This window comes from Oryctolagus cuniculus, chromosome 1 (genome assembly GCF_964237555.1).
Source record: "Oryctolagus cuniculus chromosome 1, mOryCun1.1, whole genome shotgun sequence".
In the NCBI taxonomy this organism is placed as follows: Eukaryota; Metazoa; Chordata; class Mammalia; order Lagomorpha; family Leporidae; genus Oryctolagus; species Oryctolagus cuniculus.
In genome coordinates, this window is record NC_091432.1 from 202,676,665 (window position 1) to 202,698,888 (window position 22,224).

General features: G+C 55.7%; 1 protein-coding gene across 1 annotated transcript in view; it reads left to right on the forward strand.

Moving 5' to 3' along the window:
- COL15A1 (collagen type XV alpha 1 chain) overlaps nt 1-22,224 on the forward strand; it is a 112,339-nt gene that overhangs the window by 79,928 nt on the left and 10,187 nt on the right. The window contains exons 23-36 of the mRNA XM_051843674.2: nt 976-1,041; nt 3,003-3,038; nt 5,413-5,475; nt 7,726-7,794; nt 7,876-7,911; nt 10,293-10,346; nt 10,445-10,504; nt 11,856-11,924; nt 12,055-12,096; nt 17,378-17,423; nt 19,504-19,584; nt 19,993-20,042; nt 20,517-20,618; nt 21,484-21,628. Of these exons, the coding sequence (XP_051699634.2) occupies nt 976-1,041; nt 3,003-3,038; nt 5,413-5,475; nt 7,726-7,794; nt 7,876-7,911; nt 10,293-10,346; nt 10,445-10,504; nt 11,856-11,924; nt 12,055-12,096; nt 17,378-17,423; nt 19,504-19,584; nt 19,993-20,042; nt 20,517-20,618; nt 21,484-21,628 (919 nt within the window). The remainder of the gene's footprint in view (nt 1-975; nt 1,042-3,002; nt 3,039-5,412; nt 5,476-7,725; nt 7,795-7,875; nt 7,912-10,292; nt 10,347-10,444; nt 10,505-11,855; nt 11,925-12,054; nt 12,097-17,377; nt 17,424-19,503; nt 19,585-19,992; nt 20,043-20,516; nt 20,619-21,483; nt 21,629-22,224) is intronic.

Consider the following 22,224-nt stretch of genomic DNA (forward strand, 5'->3'; position numbering starts at 1 on the left):
TACCCACTATGCCACAACACCAGCCCCAGCAGGCTAATTTTTACATTGATAATTTACTATGGTTTGCAAATGATGTTATAAATATCCAAATGGCTCTGGGCAGGAAAAAAAGGTTCCTTACACCTGCTTGGCACGGAGGCCGGGGCTTCCAGGATTGGGGTGGCAGGAACACCTGGGCCAAGGCCACAGTTGGCAGCCCTGTAAGTGGCCCGGCACAGGGAGCCGGCTGGGGTGGGGGTGGGCTGGGGTGGGGAGAGGAGGCCAGACTGTGGGCGAGGCCCAGCTCGCTGGCCACTTAACCTAAGCTGTCACATTTGTGAAAAACCCTGGCTCTTCTGAGAGAAGTCGCATCGTGCTGGCAGACAGCACAGGACAAGAAGTCCCGAATACCCAGGGAAAGGCTCAGTGACGTTAGCAGGGGGCAAAGGTGTAATTACAGCAAGTAAAGTATGGGTCAGCATGTCGGCACACAGGGCGTCTCAGGCGCTCCTGCTGGAAGTGTGAATTGTACGGCCCGTCGGGAAGGCTCTTTGGCAGTCGGTTAAAACTAAAAATACCCACCCTCCAAAATTCCACATGGCAAGATCTGCACACAATATGGTGGAGCGAAAAAAGCAAGCAGAGGAATACTACAGACTGATGCCATTTATATCAGATACCCCCATGAACACACGCGCACACACTCCCTGCACACACATGCTTGTAGGGGCGCATGCTTTTGCATATACACATCTATGTCGAAAGATTGCCAAAGAGAGAAGACAGGCATGTCTTGTGACTTTTACATCAATTATGGGAGGGGAGTGCTGAGGCAGCCCAGAGCTGTTTCATAAAAGTGGGAGGGCTGGCCTGGGGGTGTCCTCAGTGTGTGCCGTGTGCCACCGTGCGGGGTGACATCCGTGAAGGCCGCCCTGCCAGAAGCAAGGCGGAATGCATGCCACCTTTGTCCTCATTGTCTGCTTTCCCTCTTTTCAGTCCTTGATCAACATCACCCACGGAGCCGTGAATTTCTCGGACATTCCTGAGCTCATGGGGCCTCCGGTGTGTATCCACAGCCAGGCTGGTTTGAATTCCTTGTTGCTCCTGAAGCACTCAGCTCGACTACATCCAAGGGGGCCAGGAAGAGAACCTTGCACATGCGCAGAGTTGCTGTCCCAGTCATGTGGTCACAAAGGGAGTTTTGTCCTATGCAGTGGAAGGGTCCTGTCCCAGGCACCAGAACTACCTGGACTGGAAACCAGAGCAGGCTCAGTAGCAAGCAGGTGTCAATGCAATGCTTTTGGCCGGCTGTTAGTCACGTGACCTCATTTTCCCAGAACAGGGAGAGCCAAGCGACACCTAGCGTCCTGCTCCCGGGGAAGCCAGAGCGCAAGGCGGTGTGGAGCCGGCCTCGGTCATTCCAGCCCCATTTTAGGGATCAGGAGACTGACAGACAAAGTCACAGGGTTTCTGCAAGTCCACGGAGCTGGCCCACGGCACACCTGGGCCTGAGAGGAAGGCAGCCTCCCCCTCAGCCTGTGCAATAAGTCCCCTGCGTCTCCTAGCCCCTGCTGGTGGTGCGGAGCAGAGAGGAGGAGCTCTGGTCTCAGAAGGCCTGGGGCGCCCGGCCCTGTCAGCACCACACCCATTCTTAGCCTCTGGTTCTCTTCTCGGCTGGTGTCACTCCAGTCTGTGCACAGCTTGTAGAAGGCGAGGCGTGCGAAACCTCTTTGCACATGGAGAGGCCCCGCTTCCACAGCTGGGCAACCAGATGCCTGCCGGGGCTACCACCTCTGCACATGCCCATGAGGTTGACCCAAATCCCAACCCTCCACATCCGGGGGAGATGCCAGGCCCGCCCCGAGATTGCTGCAAATGTCTGGGCAGCTGCTGCGCCACCGTTTAGCTTTCTGCAGAGGGACGGCTGTCTCTGGGCCGTCTCCCCCCCCACCCCACCCCCCCGCCCAGTCCTGCTCCCTGCCCTTGATTTCTACGGAAATGAACAAGACACCTCAATAATCAAATCTTAAACTAACATACAAACAGAAGTCCATTCCCAGAGCGTCTTTGGTTTCCCCAAACTCCTGGAGGTAGGAGGTGTTAGGGGGGTTGACACTGAGCAAAACACAGATGGCCTAAACCCCAAGGCTGGGCATGTGTGTTGTAGGAGGCCCGAGCCGTCTGCCTGCAGCCCTGTGCCTCCCGCATTCCTCCTCTTCCCCACACCCTTCCCAGTCACTGTCCCTCTGTCAATCCAGGCCCATAGGGGGACCCTGCATCCCAGAGCTGAGTGAAGTTTTCCCTAGCTTGGCAGCTCCTCCCTAGGAGGACTCAAGTCCTGGCTGTCACCCTCATGATTTTCTACCTTGCTATAGGTGCAGTGCACTGAGAATTTCATTGCTACCTAGTTCTGTAGATACATAGATGGATAGACAGACACAAATGCACGCGTACATATACATATACCAAGTTCATACACCTTTAACAGCTGCAGGTATCTGGAGATGTTAGGAAGGAAGATCCTGGCCCCAGTGGAGTGAAGCACAAGCTGTCTGCTTCCTGCGTCCTTTAAAATGCCTGCTCCCTTAAGATTCTCCCCCGGCTAAAGGGAATGAGTTAAGCCCCACTGACACGCACCCCCCATCCACCTGCAATAGCCCAGCTCCTCCGAGCCCATCCCTCAGGGCGTATTTGCTGGAGTACTGGCACCATGCCCGCCACCCCCAGGGATCTCAAATGGGCAGTGAGTTCTCGGAGGAGAGGCCACCTGGGTTCTTGCCCAGGACGTGGGGGCTCTGGGAGGCTGGGTGCAGTCTGCCTTTGGAACCGACTGGCTCTGTCGGGCCCTGCTCGGTTCCTTCCCCTCCTCAAACTGCCCTGCAAAACGGGACAGGGAGCCCTGCTGCGCGGGAGCAGGCTCAGGCCTTAGGAAGGTGCAGGGAGGGGGAGGGCCCCGGGGCACAGGGATCCTGTGACTCTGCACATGCTGCTGCTGACCCAGCTGCTCTGTCTCTGTGTCACAGGGGCCTGACGGGCTGCCTGGGCTGCCGGGATTTCCAGTAAGTACCACCTGCCCCTGGGCCCTGGGCTCTGCTCATTCTGTCTCTTCTCCACTTGAACTGCGTTTTTTTTTTTTTTTTTTTAAGATTTATTTATTTATTTGAAAGTCAGTTACACAGAGAGGAGAGGCAGCCAGAGAGAGAGAGAGGTCTTCCACCTGATGGTTTACTCCCCAATTGGCTTCAACGGCCAGAGCTGTGCCAATCTGAAGCCAGGAGCTTCTTCCGGATCTCCCATGTGGGTGCAGGGGCCCAAGGACTTGGTCCATCTTCTACTGCTTTCCTAGGCCATAGCAGAGAGCTGGATGGGAAGTGGGGCAGCCGGGTCTCGAACCGGTGCCCATATGGGATGCCGGCGCTTTAGGCCAGGTCTTTAACCCACTGCACCACAGCACCGGCCCCTTGAACTGCATTTTTTTTTTCTGTCTCTGTGTGCCCACACTCTTGCACCATCTTCATGACTGCACAGCCCTTTCCCCCCATTTTTTAAGATTTATTAATGTATTTGAATGTCTATGTCACAGAGAGAGAGATCTTCCATCCTCTGGTTCACTCCCCAAATGGATCCAACAGCTGGGGCTGGGCTATGCCCAAGCCAGAAGCCAGGAGCTTCTTCCAGGTCTCTTACATGGGTGCAGGGGCCCAAGCTGGATCGGAAGAGGAACAGCCGGGACTGGAACCAGCGCCCATATGGCCAGGGCTTTAACCCACTGCGCCACAGTGCCGGCCCCTAGCCTAGCATTTAAGGCACCCATGTCCCACATCGGAGTGTCTGAATTCGACTCCCAGTTCCAGCTCCTGACTCCAGCTTCCTGCTAATGCAGACCCCGGGAGGCAGCAGGTGGTGTCTCAAGTAATTGGGTTCCTGCCACTCAATGGGAGATGTGGATTGTGTTCCTGACTCCGCCCCAGCCCAGCCCCAGCTGTGGTGGACATTTAGAGAGCCACCCAGTAGATAGGGAAGTTCTGCCTCTCTCTTACACTCTCTGTCTCTCTGCCATGAGAGAAAAAGAGAGAGAGCGAGAGAGCGAGCCAGCCACAGGATGACCTCTTGGTTAGCAGAAGAGGCCAGCCCTCTGACTGCAGCCCCAGCTTGGCTGCTGCAGACCTGGGCATGTTTCAGACCACACTGTCCTCCAGATGAGTGGTTCTGTGGTTGTGAAGACCCTCCCGGACCCCTGCAGGCAGTAAGCAGGGGGCTAAACAGGCAGGTTCCAGACCACCAACCACTGATAGCGGAGGCTCCATTTGGAGTATTTGAAACGTTGGGTTTTCATTTAAGACTGTATTTGGAAAAAAAAAAAAAAAAGTAAAACGTTTCACAGCTAAAATCTACCAAGAACAGAGATTTGGAAGCCGCTGTTCCAACGGGTAACTCACCCTTTCCCCCAGAGGGCAAGCCAAGACTTGTGAAAGTTAGGTAGCAATCAAGTGTTGAAATGCCTTTTGGGGGCAGACATCTGTGGCTGCATGAGTCATTGTCACAGACATTCCAGGTCTGCTGGAGGTGGGACCTCTGGCTGGGGGTGTGGTGTCTGGCTCTGGTGAGGGGTGTCTGGGCACTCCTGCAGGGGTGGCAGGAGCAGGGAGGCCTGGGGAAGGCATGGACTCCAGTGGTGTGGAAGGTGAGGGGCAGGGGTCTGCTGGGATGGGTCGGAGTATCTGGTGACGGCATTTGGATCCCATCTCATAGGCAAGCGGGGAGCCAGAGACGGGGAGGGGGTCCTGGAAGGTGAATTGGAAGGTGGTAGGCTGCAGGATGGACTAGGGGAGCCTGGAGTGACCAGAGGCCAGGTAACAGGGCTGTGTCGCCAGCTGCAAGGAAGACACGTGTAAAGATGTGTCGCAGAGGGGCCTCACTCGGCACTGCTTGGGCAGTTTCACAGTGCCTTGGTTTTACTGCCAACCCTGCTCCCGGTTCCAGCCTCCCGGTCAGGTGCACCCTGGGAGGCAGCAGGTGATAACTCAAGTAGTTGAGCCCCTGCCACCGCTACGGGAGGCCTGGATTGAGTTTCTGGCACCTGGCTTTGTTGTGGACATTTGGAAAGTGACATCAGCAGATAGGGAGCTCTGTCTGCCTGTCCCTCTGCCTTTCAAATAAACAAAGCAAATTTTTAAGAATCTCATTTTTGAAAAGATGCAGGAAGCCTCCAAGGCCTCCTAACACTTTGCTCCTTCTACGTTATCTATCAGACCACAGTTCCTGGCCCACTTGGAGATAAGAAAATAACACAGCTAATCACACTTTCTCCTACCTGGGGGGAATAAATAGCTTGCTCTACTCTTACACTTTTTGAAAGGAAACAATTTTCCAATCAGCTCATGCATCTTTGTCTGGACAAACAACAAAGTACCCTCCTGTAATTCCTTCCAGGGCCCTCGAGGACCGAAAGGCGACACTGGCGTGCCTGGATTTCCAGGACTCAAAGGAGAACAGGTAAGAGGGACCCAGGCTTCTGGGTGGGATGAGGTTCTGGAATTTGCTAAATGTTTCCAGTTGGCCGAAAGAAACTATGGACAGGTCTCTTCTATGAGATACAGCTCACATACCACAAAATTCACCCGCTTCGAATTGTACAAGTTAGGGACTTTTTCTGGTAGATGCACCAGCTTGTGCAACCATCCCCACCATCTAATTCTAGAATGTCTTCATCATGTCAAAAAAATGGTGTCCCATTAGCAATCACTCTGCAGCTGGGATCTTTCATAATCTCAAGGTTTCTCCATGATCAAAGGGGGTGAAATTGATTTTCACTGTGGTTTGGAAAGAGGAGGGCGCACTTCCTTGAATGCTGGAGCCATGTGCACCGTGCTTTGCCTAACCACTCTCTGGGCACTCCACTCCTGTTAGAATGTGCCCTGCCTTTGCCATAACTCCAGTGCCAGTGTGGGGCCTCATACACAAGACACCCAAAATGCTTGCTGGGTCAGAGTGTGTGACTAACGAGTAACAGGAATACAGATCTTTAGAGAGTGTAAGTGAGAGTGTTCTACGGCTGGGTGACAGTCTGGGACCAAAATCTTCGCAATAAAATTCAGCATTCACAGCACCTCCCAAGAACTCCCAGGGTGCAAACCCTTCCGTGTTTGGCTCTTAGAATTAACTTCCCAGGTGTGTTCTCAAGGTAAGGAGGAGAGTGATGTCCGGAAACAGGTGGCAAAGACTGGATGGGAGTCACTTCTTCACCCATCCATTTCTCTACTCATCCATCTTTCAGCCACGGATCCCCTAAGAGGTGCCAGCCAGTTTCCCGTCCTGGGCACTAGGGCTATGGTGCTAAGACACGAGGAACAAATAGGCAAACAGGGTGTATGTGCCACTGTAAGGGAGGCTTGTGCAGAGCTGGCGGGGCTGCAGAGGGAGTCAGGGAGGGTGGGCGTGCCCTCTGGAGGAAGGAGCCTTAGGATTCTCTCCTTCCTTCCCCACCACGCCACACGGGAGGGCAGCGAGGCCCCCATGTCTGCTGGACCACAGCTCTGGGCTGGGGCAGGGATCAGCATGCTGTGCAGAGTCTCAGCACCTCACGGCCATGATGTCTTGGACCACTTCTTCTGCCGGAAGGAACCGATGAGGATGGGACAGGGCTGGGCCAGTGCTGGCTTGGGAGGAGGCGGGGGCAGGCAGGAGCAGCTCTCGCTCCAGTGCCCTGTCTCCAGTGTGTCGTGAGCACAGGTGGATTTAGAGGGATGGAGGTACCACCCCTGCTGCTAACTCCCTGCCACCTTGAACGACTGGGACGGGCACCGAGCCAGGCGGCTGGGCTCTGACCAGTGCAGCGAACACGCTTCCTCTCGCTCTGCCTCTAATGCTTGTGTGCTTGCTTCTCCTGGCTGCTGGCCCGCTCAGGACTGCCTCGCCTCACCAGTGGAGTGGTAAGACCCAACTACCGGATGTGGGCTTAGGGGACCGAGAGAAGAGGCTGCTCTGCTTGCTTTGGTCCCGCTGCCCTGGCTGCTTCCCGCCCTCGTGAAAGAAGGCATCTGTGTGGCCTGGCCCAGCTCCCCAGGGGCCAGTGTGGAAGCCTGGAGCCCAGGCCCCAGGGTGCTGTATGTTTCTCCCGCGGCCCTGTCCTGGGGACACGTGTCTTCCCAGAAGCCTCCGCAGATAGTAGAGGGCTCTGCTTAGGACAGGATTAGGGCCGGGATCCAGAGTCCCTGCCCCCAGTCTTCCCATCTGCTCTTACCTAGCTTCTCAGTTCTCTTTGCCTGATCACCTGAACTGTTTGCACAGGAGCCTGGCGTTGGCAGACACGAGGCCTCTGAGCGTTTCCACTTTCCGTGTTTTAACAAGAATACAGATTCTTGGGGGGAACAGATCGCGTCAGGTCGTTAGGAAAGCAAGCCATCAAATACTTTGGGAGCTGGAACTGGCTAGAGTTGGCGGGGGGTCGGGGGGGGGCGGACAGGGCTGTGGGTGAGGCTGGTCCTGGAGGGGTGAGGTGAGGATGCAGGTTGGTCACCTGTGGGAGCCTGGGGGGGGGGGGGGCGTGGAAGGCCATGGCCTGGGCCCTGGGACAGAAGCTGTGACAGTGCAGGGCGGGAGGAGCACAGAGACCAGTAGTCTAGGGGGTGGGCACGGAGACAGGATGAAGGCGAGAGATCACAGTGGCAGTGCTGAGGGGTCTGGGGACCCTCTGGATGAGGTGGGAGGAGACGCGACATCATCAGAAGGTGCTCTGGATTGCAGGGTGAGAAGGGAGAGCCAGGTGCCATCCTGACCGGGGACGTGGATCTGGAAAAGCTACGTGGAGAGAAGGTAATTCCGCACCCGATCCCGAAGGCAGCCGTCTGCTCTGGCCTCTGCCCCCGAGTGACAAGTGTCATCTTCCTGTTTCAGGGGGAGCCTGGAGTGCACGGGGCCCCGGGACCCATGGTAAGGCGGAGCGATCTGGGCGGGGTCTGCCCTGGGTTTAGAAGTATCTCTCCCACCCGTGTTCGGTTAGATTTGGTTGTCCTAGTAGCGGGAATACGAAGGAGGTGATGAAATATGCGGTATTAAGGGCAGGGTCGCAGCAATCAGGTACAAATCTCAGCGGTGGGACCCAATGGCAGCTTAGTCCTCGCGCTTGCAAAGCCCACTGTGTGGCTCCCAGTGGGGCATCTCCTCTCTGCAGGGTGACGGTGACACAAGGACCCAGGGTGTGTTCCTCCTGGGACTCTGCCTTCCTGTGGGCTCAGGGTCGCTCTGGTGTCTTCTGGCTGGCAGGCTGAGCTTGGGAGGGGGAGAAGATGGTGGGAAACAATGAGCAGCACTTCTAGTACATTCTGCTGGCCAGACACGCAGCGTCGCTGTGTGTCCAGGAAAGACAAGAGTCGGGTTTGTGGTGAGCTCCCAGGTACGCTGCAGGGCATCCCCCTGCTAAGGACCGCCAGTTGCCCAGGGAAGCCCTTGGAGGAACCCCAGAAGATCTCCCCGGGGCCCCTTTGGGTTCTGTCCCGGATCTCCCTGTCCTTTGCTGTGAGACCTTGAGCGAGCCCTTGTGTGTCTCCGCACTCCCGTCTTCCCATCCGTGTGTTGAGGGCATTGCCTGAGTATAGATGCTGCTGTACTTCCCTGCCGTTCCCTGTTCCCCAAGTTCAGGTGTAATGCATCTGCCGTGGGCAGACAGACCCTGCACTGACCTCCATGCGGGTCACCTTATCCCGTCTTCACAAGCCTCAGAATCCCTGCTTGATAGGCGAGACCGTGGCTGACAGTTTGTGTAACCTGTCTGCTGTCACAGAACCTGAGTGGCAGAGTGGGGACTTGGGGCCAGCCAGCCAGACCCTACATTGGGCCCTTCTGCTGTGTTCCATGAATGCACTGCCCTCGATTCCTCTGACACATTTAGGGCTCCAGAATTGCCCATGAGGCTGGTTTGGCAGAATATGGACCTCGGGCTGGGGAGAAAGGGTCATGCTTTTCTCTCACAGAGACGTGTCCCTGCTGAATGACCTGTCGGCTCTGAGATGCAACTTTTAAAACGTTTTTAATGCCTTTGGTTGCTGTGCGCCTAGCTGAGGGCTAAGGCAGACCGCGAGAGTCTTAATCATAACCCATTACTCACTAGCCTGCAATACCACGGCAAACATGAACAGGTAGCGATGGTGGCCAGCTTGTGCACAGTTTGCCAGGCTCAGGCAGTGAGGGGCCACCCTGCAATCTGCAGGAAGGTGCCATGTAGGCTACCGTGGCCCCAGTGGTGAGCGCAGGTCACAGCTCCCTTGCAAACGCACTAGGATCTTGCTACTCCAACCAGGGACACACACCCAGGAGCGGGGTAGAAATGCAGAACCCCGGGTCCCAGCCCACACAGACTGGGTCTCTCTTTTACCAAGACCCAAGAGGCTCCTGGGAGTGACTCGCAGCAGAACGTGCCAGCCAAGTGGCCTGTGCCCTGTGCCCTGTAAATGCCTTGCGTCCTTGCGTTGCCTTGCCTGTAAGAGTCATAGGGACGGGAGCTTTACATACCGGCTCCGTTTCAGCTCTGTCTTTATTTGCCATCTTTCGGGGCCTAATGGTAGCAGGAACAAGGACAGGGAAGGGCCCCAGGCAAAAACTGGCCGCTCCCCTGGGAGACAGGGCGGACTCTGCTGGAAGAGGAGAAGTCACAGCCCCAGGGTGGAGCAGATTCCTGGGAGCAGCACAGTATCGGTGGTGCTGTAGGCCACGTAGGCTGCACCCGCCCCGGTTGCCCAGGGCAGTGGCTTCAGAGGCATGTGGGCCCTGGGAGCCAGCACTGAAACGGACGCCCTGCCCTGGGGCCTCAGCTGAAGGTTGGGCTGCCCAGGCAAGCCTCTGGTGCACGGAACAGGCAGGAGCCAGATCCAGGAGCAGGTTACTGGGCAGAGCGGGCAGGGGCCAGGAGGCAGGGCTGCCTCAGAGGGGAAGGTGAGCTCCGGACACGAGGTCAGGGGCCAAGGTCACATTCTGAGCTGGCCCAGCAGTGGTCACCTGGGTGCTGCTGAGTCCCTGAACGACTTGAGCTCTTGCTCCTCAGTTAGCCCTGACTGTGGGGGTTGGGTGCAGAGTCCCGGATGTAGACCTGCGGGAGAGTGGGGTGTGCTGTGGGGTTGAGCAGGTGCTTCTAGCTGAGCAGGAGAGACCAGGAGCCAAGGGGCCCGGCGGGTGGACGTTCTGGAATTGTTCCTTGTCCTCCTTCCTCCCGCCCATGGTTCCTCTTTGCCATCACCCACAAGAGCAGATGGGCACCCCCATTCCCCTGGACCTTGAGTTTCTATCATGTTCTAATCTGGTGTTTGTTTGGACTCTAGGGTCCCAAAGGACCCCCAGGACACAAAGGAGAATTTGGCCTCCCTGGACGGCCTGTAGGTATCCGTGATCCTCAGCCTGCCTGGGTGGGGGTGCGTGGGCCGGGCTGGCCTGTGGGCAGGGGGCTGACCCAGGTGTCTCCTGTGGGTTTCAGGGTCGCCCAGGACTGAATGGCCCCAAGGGCGCCAAAGGAGATCGAGGGCTCATGATGCCGGTGAGTCCACAGCTACTGCCCCCAACTCAGAGCACGGGGCCCGGGGGCGGAATGAGTGAGGGCCAGCTGCCATCCACCTGCAGGACCTCGGGGGCCACAGCTTCCCCATGCAGACCCCAGAGGAACAGTGGGAGATGGGGGTCCGGGCACACTCAGGAGAATGTGCTTCTAAATCCTAGGTCTTCTGCCTCTAGGGTGACGTCCCCTCCTCCCTTCTCCCCACAGTCCCAGGGCTGCTCACTTCACGGGAGCTCTGGAGCTCCTGTGAGTGAGGTCAAAGTCAGAGCAGCTGCTGAGGCAGAGCCGCAGGAGGTGGAAAATGCTGGGGCTTCAGGATCTAGGGGGGAGCAGGGTCTACGAGAAGGAAGCAAGCATTCACGGAGCACCTACTATGTCCCAGACCCTGTGCGGAGAGGGACTCATGTTGTCTTGGTGATAACTGTCCCAGAAGATACTCTGCAGGGTCCTTATTTAATGTAAGAGAAAACTGGGGCCTAGAGAAGTGAAGCCCCCCCCCCCCACCCCTTAACTAGGAGGTCATGCAGGAGAGAAACACCAAGCCGGGATGCAAACATAATCGGTGGCTGCTTCTGCCTGTGCCACCCTAGCTCCGCTCTGTAAGGCCAGCAGCACAGTTTACTGTTTGCCTGAGACACCGCGGGTCTGACGTACAGGCCTCAAGCCCATGGAGCTGGGAGGCAGACCGGTGGCTTCGGCGACGGCCATCAGTTCAGTCTGTACCTGGGCAAGCTCTCCGTGCCTGCCCGCCGGAGCCTCAGCTCTGCTGCCGTGAGCCCAGCCTCCTGGCTCAGAGGAGGAGGAATTATTGCTGGCGTTGATGTCGGGCTGGCCTGGCTTAGGATGGACTCTGCAGTCTACTGTGGGGTCCATGCTGACTTTTGCATTTATGAGGCACCCTGCCACCACCGTGTCCTGCAAGGGACCCCACCCCACCCCCTACCCTGCCTCCACACTGGGGACATGCTGGTAGAGAGGCTGGCTGTACACCAAGCATTGCTCCTGAGTCAGACCTGGGTTCCAGTCTCGGTTCCACGGAGAGCTGCTGTGTGGCCTTGAGCAGGTTACCTCTCCTTTCTGGGCGTCCATAAACATGGGTATCAACTTGGCAGTTGCAGCTGCTCTGCCACCATCTGCTAGGGGGCCCCCAGCAGGTCACAGGTGTAGAAGTGCTCTGTGGACGATGGGACCACCTACCCCAGGGAAAAGGTGGTGGGGTCCGAGGCCCCTCCTTTCCTTGCCGTGGTTCCCAAGCTGGGAGGTGGGGAGTGTGCTGCAGCTGCCTCCTCACAACAACCTGAACTCAGCAACAGCTTCGCTTCTCTCTCTACAGGGCCCACCTGGCTTACCTGGCCCTCCAGGTCCCCCAGGACCACCTGGAGCTGTGGTTAACATCAAAGGAGTAAGCTGGGAGTGGGGAGAGGGAGGCTGGCGGGTATGGAGCGGGGAAGATCGTAGACCAGGCACCGCACCAGCCTGAGCTGGAGTCGGGTGTCCTGAGGGCTTCCCCCTTCTCGTTTCCCGTCCCGCAGGCCGTTTTCCCAGTACCTGTCCGGCCACACTGCAAAACGCCGGTAAGTAGCACACTGTCCCTGTCCTAAGAGCAGGCTTTGCATGGGTAGCAACCCAGAGATACAGATCAGCCTCTGTCTTCTATCACCTACCCATGGACCATTAAATGACTGGAAGCTTCTAGATTGAGTAGTGGCCACACAGTACAGCCACACAGTACATGATGATGGTTCGGCCGGCCATGTCTGCATTACGACAGTGGTCCCACAGGGTTCTGTCACCTAGCGGCATCGTGGCTGCCTTGGGTTGTGTAAGGATCACTTACATAACATCACTCTATGCTGCTTGCATAACCAAATTGCCTAAGGGTGCATTTCTCAGAATTCATCCTGTCCTTGAGCAACACATGGCTATACACTGGATATCTTTTTTCTTTAAGATTTATTTATTTGAAAGAAAGATAAAGGCAGAGGAGACACAGAGAGAGATCTTCCATTCGGTGGTTCACTCCTCAAATGGCCACAATGGCCAGGGCTGGGCCAGGCCAGGCCAATGCCAGGAGCCTGGAAATCCATCAGGGTCTCCCACATGGGTGCAGGGGACCAAGAACTTGGGCCATCTTGCACCGCTTGTCTGGGTGCATTATCAGGGAGCAGTCAGGACGAGAGCCAGTGCCCACGTGGGATGCCTACATTGAAGGCAATGGCTTCACCCACTGCCCTACAACGCCGGTCCCTGCACACTGAAAGGAGGCACGCAGTGGCAGGATGCTGCTTTTAATACAGTCCATTAAAAAGGGTGTCATTTGTTATTGTGACCACACTAGCATCATGCTTGGAGCAGTATAAAACTGGGAAAAACAGAGCTCTTAAAAAATACAGGTGAGAAAAAGAAAGCAATGGTGCCTGAAGTCTTTGCGTGGTGCTTTTGGGCTAAACCCTGTACCTGACTGTGTTCTGGCCTTTCCCCCATGATTGCACCACCACACAGCACACAACATAGTGGGGCTGGGGTCTTCTCTCCCACTTGATGATGAGAAGCTCACTGGCTTGTCCCAGGTCGTGGGACAGGGTGTCTCTGGGCCTGGAGCTTGGGTGTCCTGCCCTCTGGACAGCAGGTGCAGATGCCAATTCTGTGGGCTCACTCTCCTGCTCCCCCCACAGGTCAGCAGCATTATGCCTGAGGTTATCCCCCTATTCATCAAGAGATCTTCATTTCCGTGGGGTGGGGGAAGCCAGGGAGGGCAGGCCTCTCCTGTGTGTGCCCAGGCATGAGTCACAAGACTGTGTGTGATCACACTCTCGTTCATTCAACAAATATTTATTGAGCACTCTGGGAGTGCCAAGTCCTCTGCCAAGCCCTGGAGGATACAGGAGCGAACTAGCCGGGTGTGGCCTGTGCTCTTGGGAGCTTGCTGATCACGATTTAGAAACAGTCCTTGAAATGGGTTCATAGTTGGTGTCTGTCGGGGGTGGTGATGCAGTTCAGCTGAGCGTTTCCCTATGCGTCTGTCATGTCGAAGCTTTGAGGCATCCAAATCTGCAGCCCAGGGCCTGGGAGGCAGAGGACAGGACCAGCCTGTGGAAGGTGACAAAGGGGCCTGCTGGCCCCCAGCTCTATGGGAGGGCAACAGCATCCTGGTATATGTTTGTATTGATGACCTGAAGACAGACACAAAATACCCACGTGGAGGGACCCTCCTGGGAGATCTCCGTGTGCCACCTCCACCCTGTAGAGGAGAGTTCACAGCTCACAGGGGCTATGGCCAGCTCTGGGGCCCATAGTGAGTGAATGCCAGGTGCTTCCCACGGGTGGCCCATTCATATTAGTCTGCAGAAGCTTCAGAGAAATGTCACTGCAAGTACCAGGTCCTGTGCTGGGACCCTTCCCAGCACCATGGCCTTTGCGGGGTCATGGAGTTCGCCCCAAGGGTAACAGAGCCCCTTTGATGACTTTTATTTCAAGTTGCCTCGTTGGACCCCATGGGAGCTGGGGCACCAGCTCTCAAAGTGGCTGTTTCCAAGCAGAAGTGCTGCTCACCCGCAGCAGCCTTTCACGGTCCCTTCGCACGCCAGCCCCTTCCAGCTCTTCCCTGCTTCGCAGCTCACGCCTGGGCTGGAGCAGCTTTATCAGCATAGCTGCGAGATAGGAGCCTGGCGCTGCAACCTTCGTCCTTAACTTCGAGACGTTTTGCCTGGAAGATTCCCTCACAGCCCCCCAGCCCCCAGCCTTCTTTTGGTGGCCTCTGAGCAACTTGTGACCCTTGCCCCATAGGCATAGAAGGAGCCTGGCACCAGCCGGAGCCTGATGCCATGTATCTACGGGGAAAAAGGTGAAGGCGGATTATTAAAAGCAAGGTTGCAGGTGGCTCCATCCTGTTACATAAGGAACTGCAGGCCTCTGGGAAGGGAGAGTTTCTAGAACAGTCTGGACTGATGTGGGGAGCAATCCGGACTAGACTGTTGCTCGAATTAAGACTTATTCTATGCATCTGCTCTCCCACAATATGGCGCTGGGAGAGAAGTAAACGGCTTCCGCACAGCTGCCTCCAGTTCAACCAATTAACTGTAGGACTTGCTCCTGATTGGAGAGCAGCGTACTCAGCCGAGTTGGGATTGGCGGAAGAGGACTATAAAGGAGGAGAGAGACGGCACGCACCTGGAACATCTATGGGGGAACATCTAAGGGAACCCGTGCAGCCCCCGAGAGACCCGGCCGGCGGTGTGCCGCTCCCCTGCGGAAGTGGGGAATGCGGCCAGGGGGAACTGCCCTTCCACGGAGGTGGAAGGGATAGTAGCCAACCCGGGAAGAACCAGCAGCAAACCCGGGGAGGGCCGAGCAGACAAAAGAACAGCGCAGGGTCCTGTGTCGTTCCCCCATGAAGACGGGGAGCGACATAATGGTGCCGTGACTCGGATAGGAAACCTAGTTCGGATAGGAAACCTGACTCGGATAGGAAACTTAGGAGGGAAGAAACGGGAAGAACTGGGAAATTACCGGAGAGAGAGACTAGCAAACAGCCTAGGGAAAAGCCGGACGAAAAAGGAGCCGGAAGAAGCTATTGAAAGCCTAGGCATAGACTCGGATTCGGACTACGGGGGGAAGCTGGGAGAAATCTCTAAGGTCGAAAGCGAAAGTGAAAGCTAGAACAAACAGATTCGGACGCGGACTGTGGGGAGAGGCCAGGAGAAATGAGGGAGGAATATCGTTGGAGGAAAGCTTGGGGAAACATACCGGGTAGAGAAAAATGTTAGGGAAATTGAAGCCGCGGGGGGCAGGCCGAGGCGGAGACGAAAGCCACTTTGGGGTTCTCAAGTTAGCCCGGGAATAGGGGGCGAAAAGTTGAAACCAGAAGCTGAGACGCAAGCCAGATTGGGATCCGTCTGATTAGCCCGGGGAGCAAAGGACGGGAAGCCAGATCGTGGGGCGGAGACGTACGCTGGGTTGAATTCGCCAGGCTAGCCCGGGGAACTTAGATTGAATCCTAGTGGCGGAGACGCAAGCTACGCTGTGTTACTCGCGGAAGCCGCCGCGTGCAGAGAGAGCACGGGGCGTGAATAGATAGGGAACGCTGGCGTAGGCCGTGGTTCAGACGCGAAAGGGTTAAGCGTGGAGACCGCGGACCGCGCAAAGCCGGGAAGCCGCGCAGAGAGGCGCGCGGGCTGAAGCGGCGCAGAGCCGGGAACCCGCCGGCGGGGCGAGGTGCCGGAAAGCCGCAGGGATAAGAGAAACAGAAGTTTGGAAGTGAAGTAAAAGAGAAATGGGAATGCTGGAAGATAGAAGTGAAATGGGAGAAATAGAAATGCCCGGAGATAGAGAAATAGAGAAAAATGAGGCCTCCCCTCAACATGCCAATTAGAAGGCTTGGATTCGGTCTGCCCGATTAGTGAGGCGATGAGTACCTGGGTGGCTAGCCGCAGGTCACCGAAGACAGGCACGAATTAACATCAGTAAAGCTTCCCCACAATGCAACAATATTAAGCTTGGATTCGGTCTGCCTGAATTAAGGCGGTAAGCGCCAGCAAAGCTCGACCAGAGTATGAGCTGCAGGTCACCGAAGATAGGCACGAACCAACACTAATAAGTCTCCCCCACAATACGGCAATGAGAAGGCTTGGATTCGGTTTGCCTGATAGGTTTTGTAAACACCTGCAGGCAGTTCTAGCAGAGCAGAGCATGCGCTGCAGGGCACCGAACACAGGCACGCATCAGCGCCTAAAAACCTCCTCACAATGGCGAAGAGAGGACCCGGATTCGGTTTTCCTGATTGATAGGACTTGTAAGAGCCTGTGGCAACGCTAGCAAGTAGAGCAGAGTGTGTGCCGCGGGACACCGAAGACAGGCGCGTATCAACGCTAAAAAATAAAAAGAAAGGGGGATCTGTGGGGAGCAATCCGGACTAGACTGTTGCTCGAATTAAGACTTATTCTATGCATCTGCTCTCCCACAATATGGCGCTGGGAGAGAAGTAAACGGCTTCCGCACAGCTGCCTCCAGTTCAACCAATTAACTGTAGGACTTGCTCCTGATTGGAGAGCAGCGTACTCAGCCGAGTTGGGATTGGCGGAAGAGGACTATAAAGGAGGAGAGAGACGGCACGCACCTGGAACATCTATGGGGGAACATCTAAGGGAACCCGTGCAGCCCCCGAGAGACCCGGCCGGCGGTGTGCCGCTCCCCTGCGGAAGTGGGGAATGCGGCCAGGGGGAACTGCCCTTCCACGGAGGTGGAAGGGATAGTAGCCAACCCGGGAAGAACCAGCAGCAAACCCGGGGAGGGCCGAGCAGACAAAAGAACAGCGCAGGGTCCTGTGTCGTTCCCCCATGAAGACGGGGAGCGACAGACTGACTCCAGGACCTGGGCGCTTAGCAGGGAGCTCAGAATAGCCCCCCTCCTCCAATCTAATGACTTAATCCCCCACTTAATAATTACCACCTGCTCCCATTCCTTAAGCTCATTTTTGATTCCACACAAGAGCTAAGCTGTTGTGTGGCCTGTGCACATCACTGGCTGGGTTGCATAAACCAATCCTCGCTGATAAGACAGGAGGCCAAGAGTGCTCCTGTTGCCCCAGACCATCACCGCCATCCTCTGTTGCCTTAAAGCTTTGGACTTCCCCTTTGCTGGGTTTGGGGCCAGTGGGTCTCAGTTCTATCTGCCCCAGCCCAGCTACATGCTGAGACTCCCGCTTGGAGCTTAGGGTTTATGGGGCTCCAGAGTCAAAGGGATGGCTGCCTGGTTCCAGGTCATCGCCTCTTCCACTCTCCCCACCCCCTGGACAATGGCCACCTGCAAATGCCAGGGCGGGGTTGGCAGTGTGTGACGTGGCCTTTCTCTCTGCAGGTTGGCACCACTCATTCTGGCGACCCAGAACTCATCACCTTCCACGGTACGCACTCCTTCCTTTGCTCTGTGTTTCTCCGCATCCTGTCCTGGCCCCAGGGCCTCTGAAGGAGATGGCTTTCCTGTGCCCTGTGCTGGTGCAGAATGGGTGCCCAGGGGGCGCTGGCAGGGGTGGCAGCTGAGCCAGGCTGTGGGCTTGGGCCCCTGAGGTGTAGTCACACATCTGTCTATGCTACTCGTGTTGGCTGGCCTTCTAGTAGCAGGAAGCCCTCCATTTGTTCAGAAAACTGTCACTGACCCCCTGCTTAGTATTACCCCATGCACTGCACTGAGACATGAATTCCATGACCCCTAAGCTGTTCTTGCCTCTGAGGCTCTTGGAATCCGTTGAGAGAACTGACGGCTAAATAGTCGTGGTAGTGCACTAGACCGAGGGCTAACACCGAGAAGAGCAGTGGCGGCTCAGAAGACCTCTGCCACAGAGCAGCAGCAATATCAGCCATCCCTTGGGAGCTGGTTAGGAATGCAGAGCCCCAGGCCCCACCCTCCACCTGCCCCATCAGCACCTGCCTTTTAACAGGCTTCCGGGGGGGAGCTGTGTGATGAGTGCTGGCTTGGATGTTTGGTAACTCAACATCAGCACCGTCCTCACTGCACAGAGGAGGGGAGCAGGCCTGGATGGGGGCCTGCAGGTGGGCAGTCACTGTCTCTTCACAGCCGGTGGCACCAGATGTCCCCCGGTGTCTCCCGGTGTCCCCCTCATGACTTCAGAGTCCAGACGCATGCTCCTTAAATAAGGGAAGATCTTTTTTTTTTTTTTCCAATGCTCACCTCTGCCTGGGCTGGGTCCCCCAGGCCTGCCAGCCGGGGGTCTCCTGATGACATCTGGCCTCTAGGTTTCTGTCACCTCTGGTGCAGTGCCTAGCTTATTTTCAAACCTCATGCCCAGATCCAGTCCAAGGCTGTCCTTTCCCTTGGCGCAAGGTGGGCCTTGGGGAGGAGGGATGGAGCTGGCTCTGCTTTCTCAGAGCCCTAATTCTTCCTGAGCCCTGTGGGCTCCTCTGCCTGGGGTGGGAGCAGACAGACCTTTCTGGCTGCCATGGGCCCTGGTGCGCAGTATCCTCCTGCTTGTTTGTGGGTCTTCATCCCCCTCCCCGCCCCCGCCCCCAGACAAGTGGTGAATTCATGGTCTCCTTTTTTGCTCACTGCTATCCATGGTCTTGGCCCCCACAGTCCAAATGTCCAGTCTCAGGCAACTGCCCTGTTGTTGGCAAGGCTCCAAGAGATGGGGCTGCATCTCCCATCTCCCTGCTGACCTGCAACAGCCAGTCTCGTGCCTTGATGCCCACGCTGGGGGAGCCTGAGCCTCAGACCTCATATGCATTCTGTGACCCCATCTCCAGGCTTGGCTCCTTGGCAGGGTGACCTGTTGTACCTCTTAGGGAACAGGGATTCATGGGTCTACCGCCCACCCTACCTGAACCACTTCCCAACTGCTGGTCCTCCCGAAAAGGCTGTCTTCTGAGCTCTTCTGGTATAAAGTACTGGAGGCGAGGGTGGGGTTGCAGTGCCAGCTCTGCAGAAATGGTGTTTCTGACGGGTCCTGCAGGGGGCGCAATGAGGCGCCTGGAGCGTTCACCCAACAGTGTAGGACAACTGAGCACTCTTGGTTGTCCTGGGGGGCGGGCACTCCGGGAGATCCCTCTGCTCCCTTTTCATCCTGTGGCTGCACAGACCCAGCTGAGATGAGCCTGGTAGACTGATCCAATGTGGAGCCTCAGGCCACACCCGTGAAACTGTCCATGTGAGAGTTCGCTGTAGCTTCTACTGGGCTCCCACAGCACTCTGCTGGCATCACAATAGTACTCACCACCTTGCCTTGTGGTACTGCACGCTATGTCTGTCTCCCCAGTGAGACTTAGCTTTTCAAGGTCAGGGTTGTGTTGGATGCACTTGCTTCTGCCCTCCCCGTCGTTTGCCAGAGGATTTTACACCCAGTGTTTTCATGTGAGTGGACTGGGCTAAAAAGGCTCAGTTTCAAACGTGTCTCAGGGAAGTTCTATTCACAATGGAGGTGATTTGCTATGTTTCATTTTTTTTTTTATGTGTGTATGTTTTGGCGGTAGGTGTTAAAGGAGAGAAAGGATCCTGGGGTCTTCCTGGATCAAAGGGAGAAAAAGGTGACCAAGGAGCCCAGGGACCACCAGGTATTCCAGCTCTTGTCCTAGACCTTGCCTTTGATTTCTGTTCCATGAGAAATGCAGCTGGGCCAGAGAGGGAGACTGATTGCATTACCAGCCTGGCCACAAGCCCCACTGCGTGCCAGTGAGACCCTGTCATGGGCCTGGCCTGGCCAAGTTGGAACATTGTCAAGAGAGACCAGAAGTTCCATTGTTCATGTTTTACGTGCAAGATGAGGCCCAAAGAGGGCCAGGAACTTGCCCAGGGTGCCCAGCACCTGTTTCTGCCTCCAAGCCCAGCGCTGACTCTGAATTAGCTAAACCAAAGCAGGGTCGCTCCCACCAGCAGAAACCCAGGATTGCCAGCCTGGAGACTTTTATTTTTAAATTTCTCACCATTGAGGCTGTGGATTTTACTGAGTATTTCTTTTTCAGGCCCTCCTGTTGATCCTGCTTACCTGAGACATATCCTGAGCAGCTTGAAGGTGAGGCTTTCTCTACTAGCCACGTGGCCAGTGTCCTCATCCGGGCCATTTATAAAGAATAAGGTTAATTCAGCTCATGGGTCTGGAAGGCTGCATCTGGTGGTGGCCTGCTTGCTGGTGGGGCCTCCCTGCAGGGTCCCAGGCCAGCTCAGGGTGTCACGTGGTGAGACAGAGCAGGGGAGCCAGAGAGGACTGGCTTTTATACCAAAACCACTCCCTTGATAGCCCATGAATCCGTTAGCCCATGAATGAATTAATCCCTTCTTGAAGGCAAAACCCTCATGACCTAGTCACCTCCCAAAGAGCCTGCCTCCAATTACCATTGACCTATGACCTTCGGGGATGAAGTTTTCAACACTTGACATCTGGGGGACACGTTCAGAGCATAGCAGCCTGTGTCCGGTTTCTTGGGCTTATGTCAGAGACTGAGTTTATCCCACTCCTGACTCAGCCTTCCTGTGTTCTCTCTTCCAGGGGGAGAATGGAGACAGGGGATTCAAAGGAGAAAAAGGCGATGCAAATGACAACTTCTTTGTATCCGGGCCTCCGGGCCTGCCGGGAAGTCCGGGTCTGGTTGTGAGTAGTGATGCCTTTAAGTCATCTTCCCCGAGGACTCACAGCTTCCCCCGAAGCCCCCAGTGTTGATACAGAGACTCAAGGGTCAGTCGCAGAACTACAAGCTGGAGCAGGCCTTGGGGATCAGCCAGCTCTCCCCTCAATACTGTGGTTGTGGGCCGGTGGGGAGGTTGGTTGAGGCCCACGGAGGGGAGAGAACTGGCCAAGACACTGAGCCCTCTGTCTTATTCATGTCAGCGGTCGAAATCTTGCTCAATGCAGAGTTATTAACGGTGGTCCTGTCAGATAATGGAGGCAGAATGAAAGCTTGGGGAGAGGTTCCGGGGGCTGTTTGATTCTTCTGAAATTTTACTGAAGAAGGGGCTCCTGGGCTGCTCGGTCTCCCTAGAATGAGAGGTTTCTCCAGGCCACCAGGGAGGAAAGCAAGCTCGTGCCCCAGTGGGCCCAGTTTTGACCGCAGGGTCCAGGTCACTGGCATTGGCCCCAGAGCTCAGCACAAGGGTAGAACAGGCAAGATCAGCCTTCCACTTCTAGCTCTGCCTCCAACGTGACTTCTCCCTAAGCCTCACTTTCTTTATCTGCAAAATGTAACTACACACCAGGACCCCATGCTAGGTCATTGCCAAGGGCACTCTGGGCTTCTCTGTGGTATCTTTCAACGAGACTGGGCTGCCATCCTTAGGTCCTGCATCTCCGTGAATGGGACCCAGGATTGAGAAGAACAGTCACGTAGCACAATAATGTAATAATAGCAGTAGCTGGTGTGCCTTGACTTCTTACCAAGGACCCCAGAGGAGGAGTAGGAGGGACTTCTAGGGATTTGTGGTCCTTTCTCCCCTCTGTTACCCTGTGCTTGCCTTGACAGGGCCAAAAAGGGGAGACTGTTGTTGGCCCCCAAGGACCCCCGGGTATTCCTGGCCTGCCTGGGCCCCCTGGATTTGGAAGACCTGGTGCTCCCGGACCCCCAGGACCCCCAGGGCCACCAGGACCACCAGCTATCCTAGGAGCAGGTTAGTACTGTGAGCAGGGTCGGGGTCACCATGTGTGGGTAGTGCGTCACAGCCACACACTGTCTAACAGAGGCTGTTGGCTCCATGCAAACTGCTTTCTGTTCTTTTGTAAAAATTGAGGTATAATTCACACATCATAAAATTCACCTATGTAAAGTGTACAATTCAGTGGTTTTTAATTTAGTCGTAAAGTCTTGCACCCTCCCCTGCTGATTCCAGGACATTCTCATCACACCCAAAGGAACTTTGTATCAATTAGCCGTCACTGTCTTATCCCCACTACCCCTCACCCAGGACCGTAACAACTGCTAATCTACTTTCTGTCGCAGGATTCGCCAGTCTGGGACAATATGTATAAATGGAGCCATATAACTTACACAGCATATGGTCCTCTGTATCTGGCTGCTTTCTCTGAGCAGCATGTTTTCAAGGTTCCTCCATGTTGAAGCGAGGATCAGTACTTCACTCCTTTTTTTTTTTTTTTTTTTGAACAAATATTATTCCATTGCTTGGGTATCTCCTTTGTTTATTCACTCATCTGTTCCTAGACATTTGAGCGGTTTCTGCGTGCTGGCCGTTGAAGCTAGCGCTGCTGT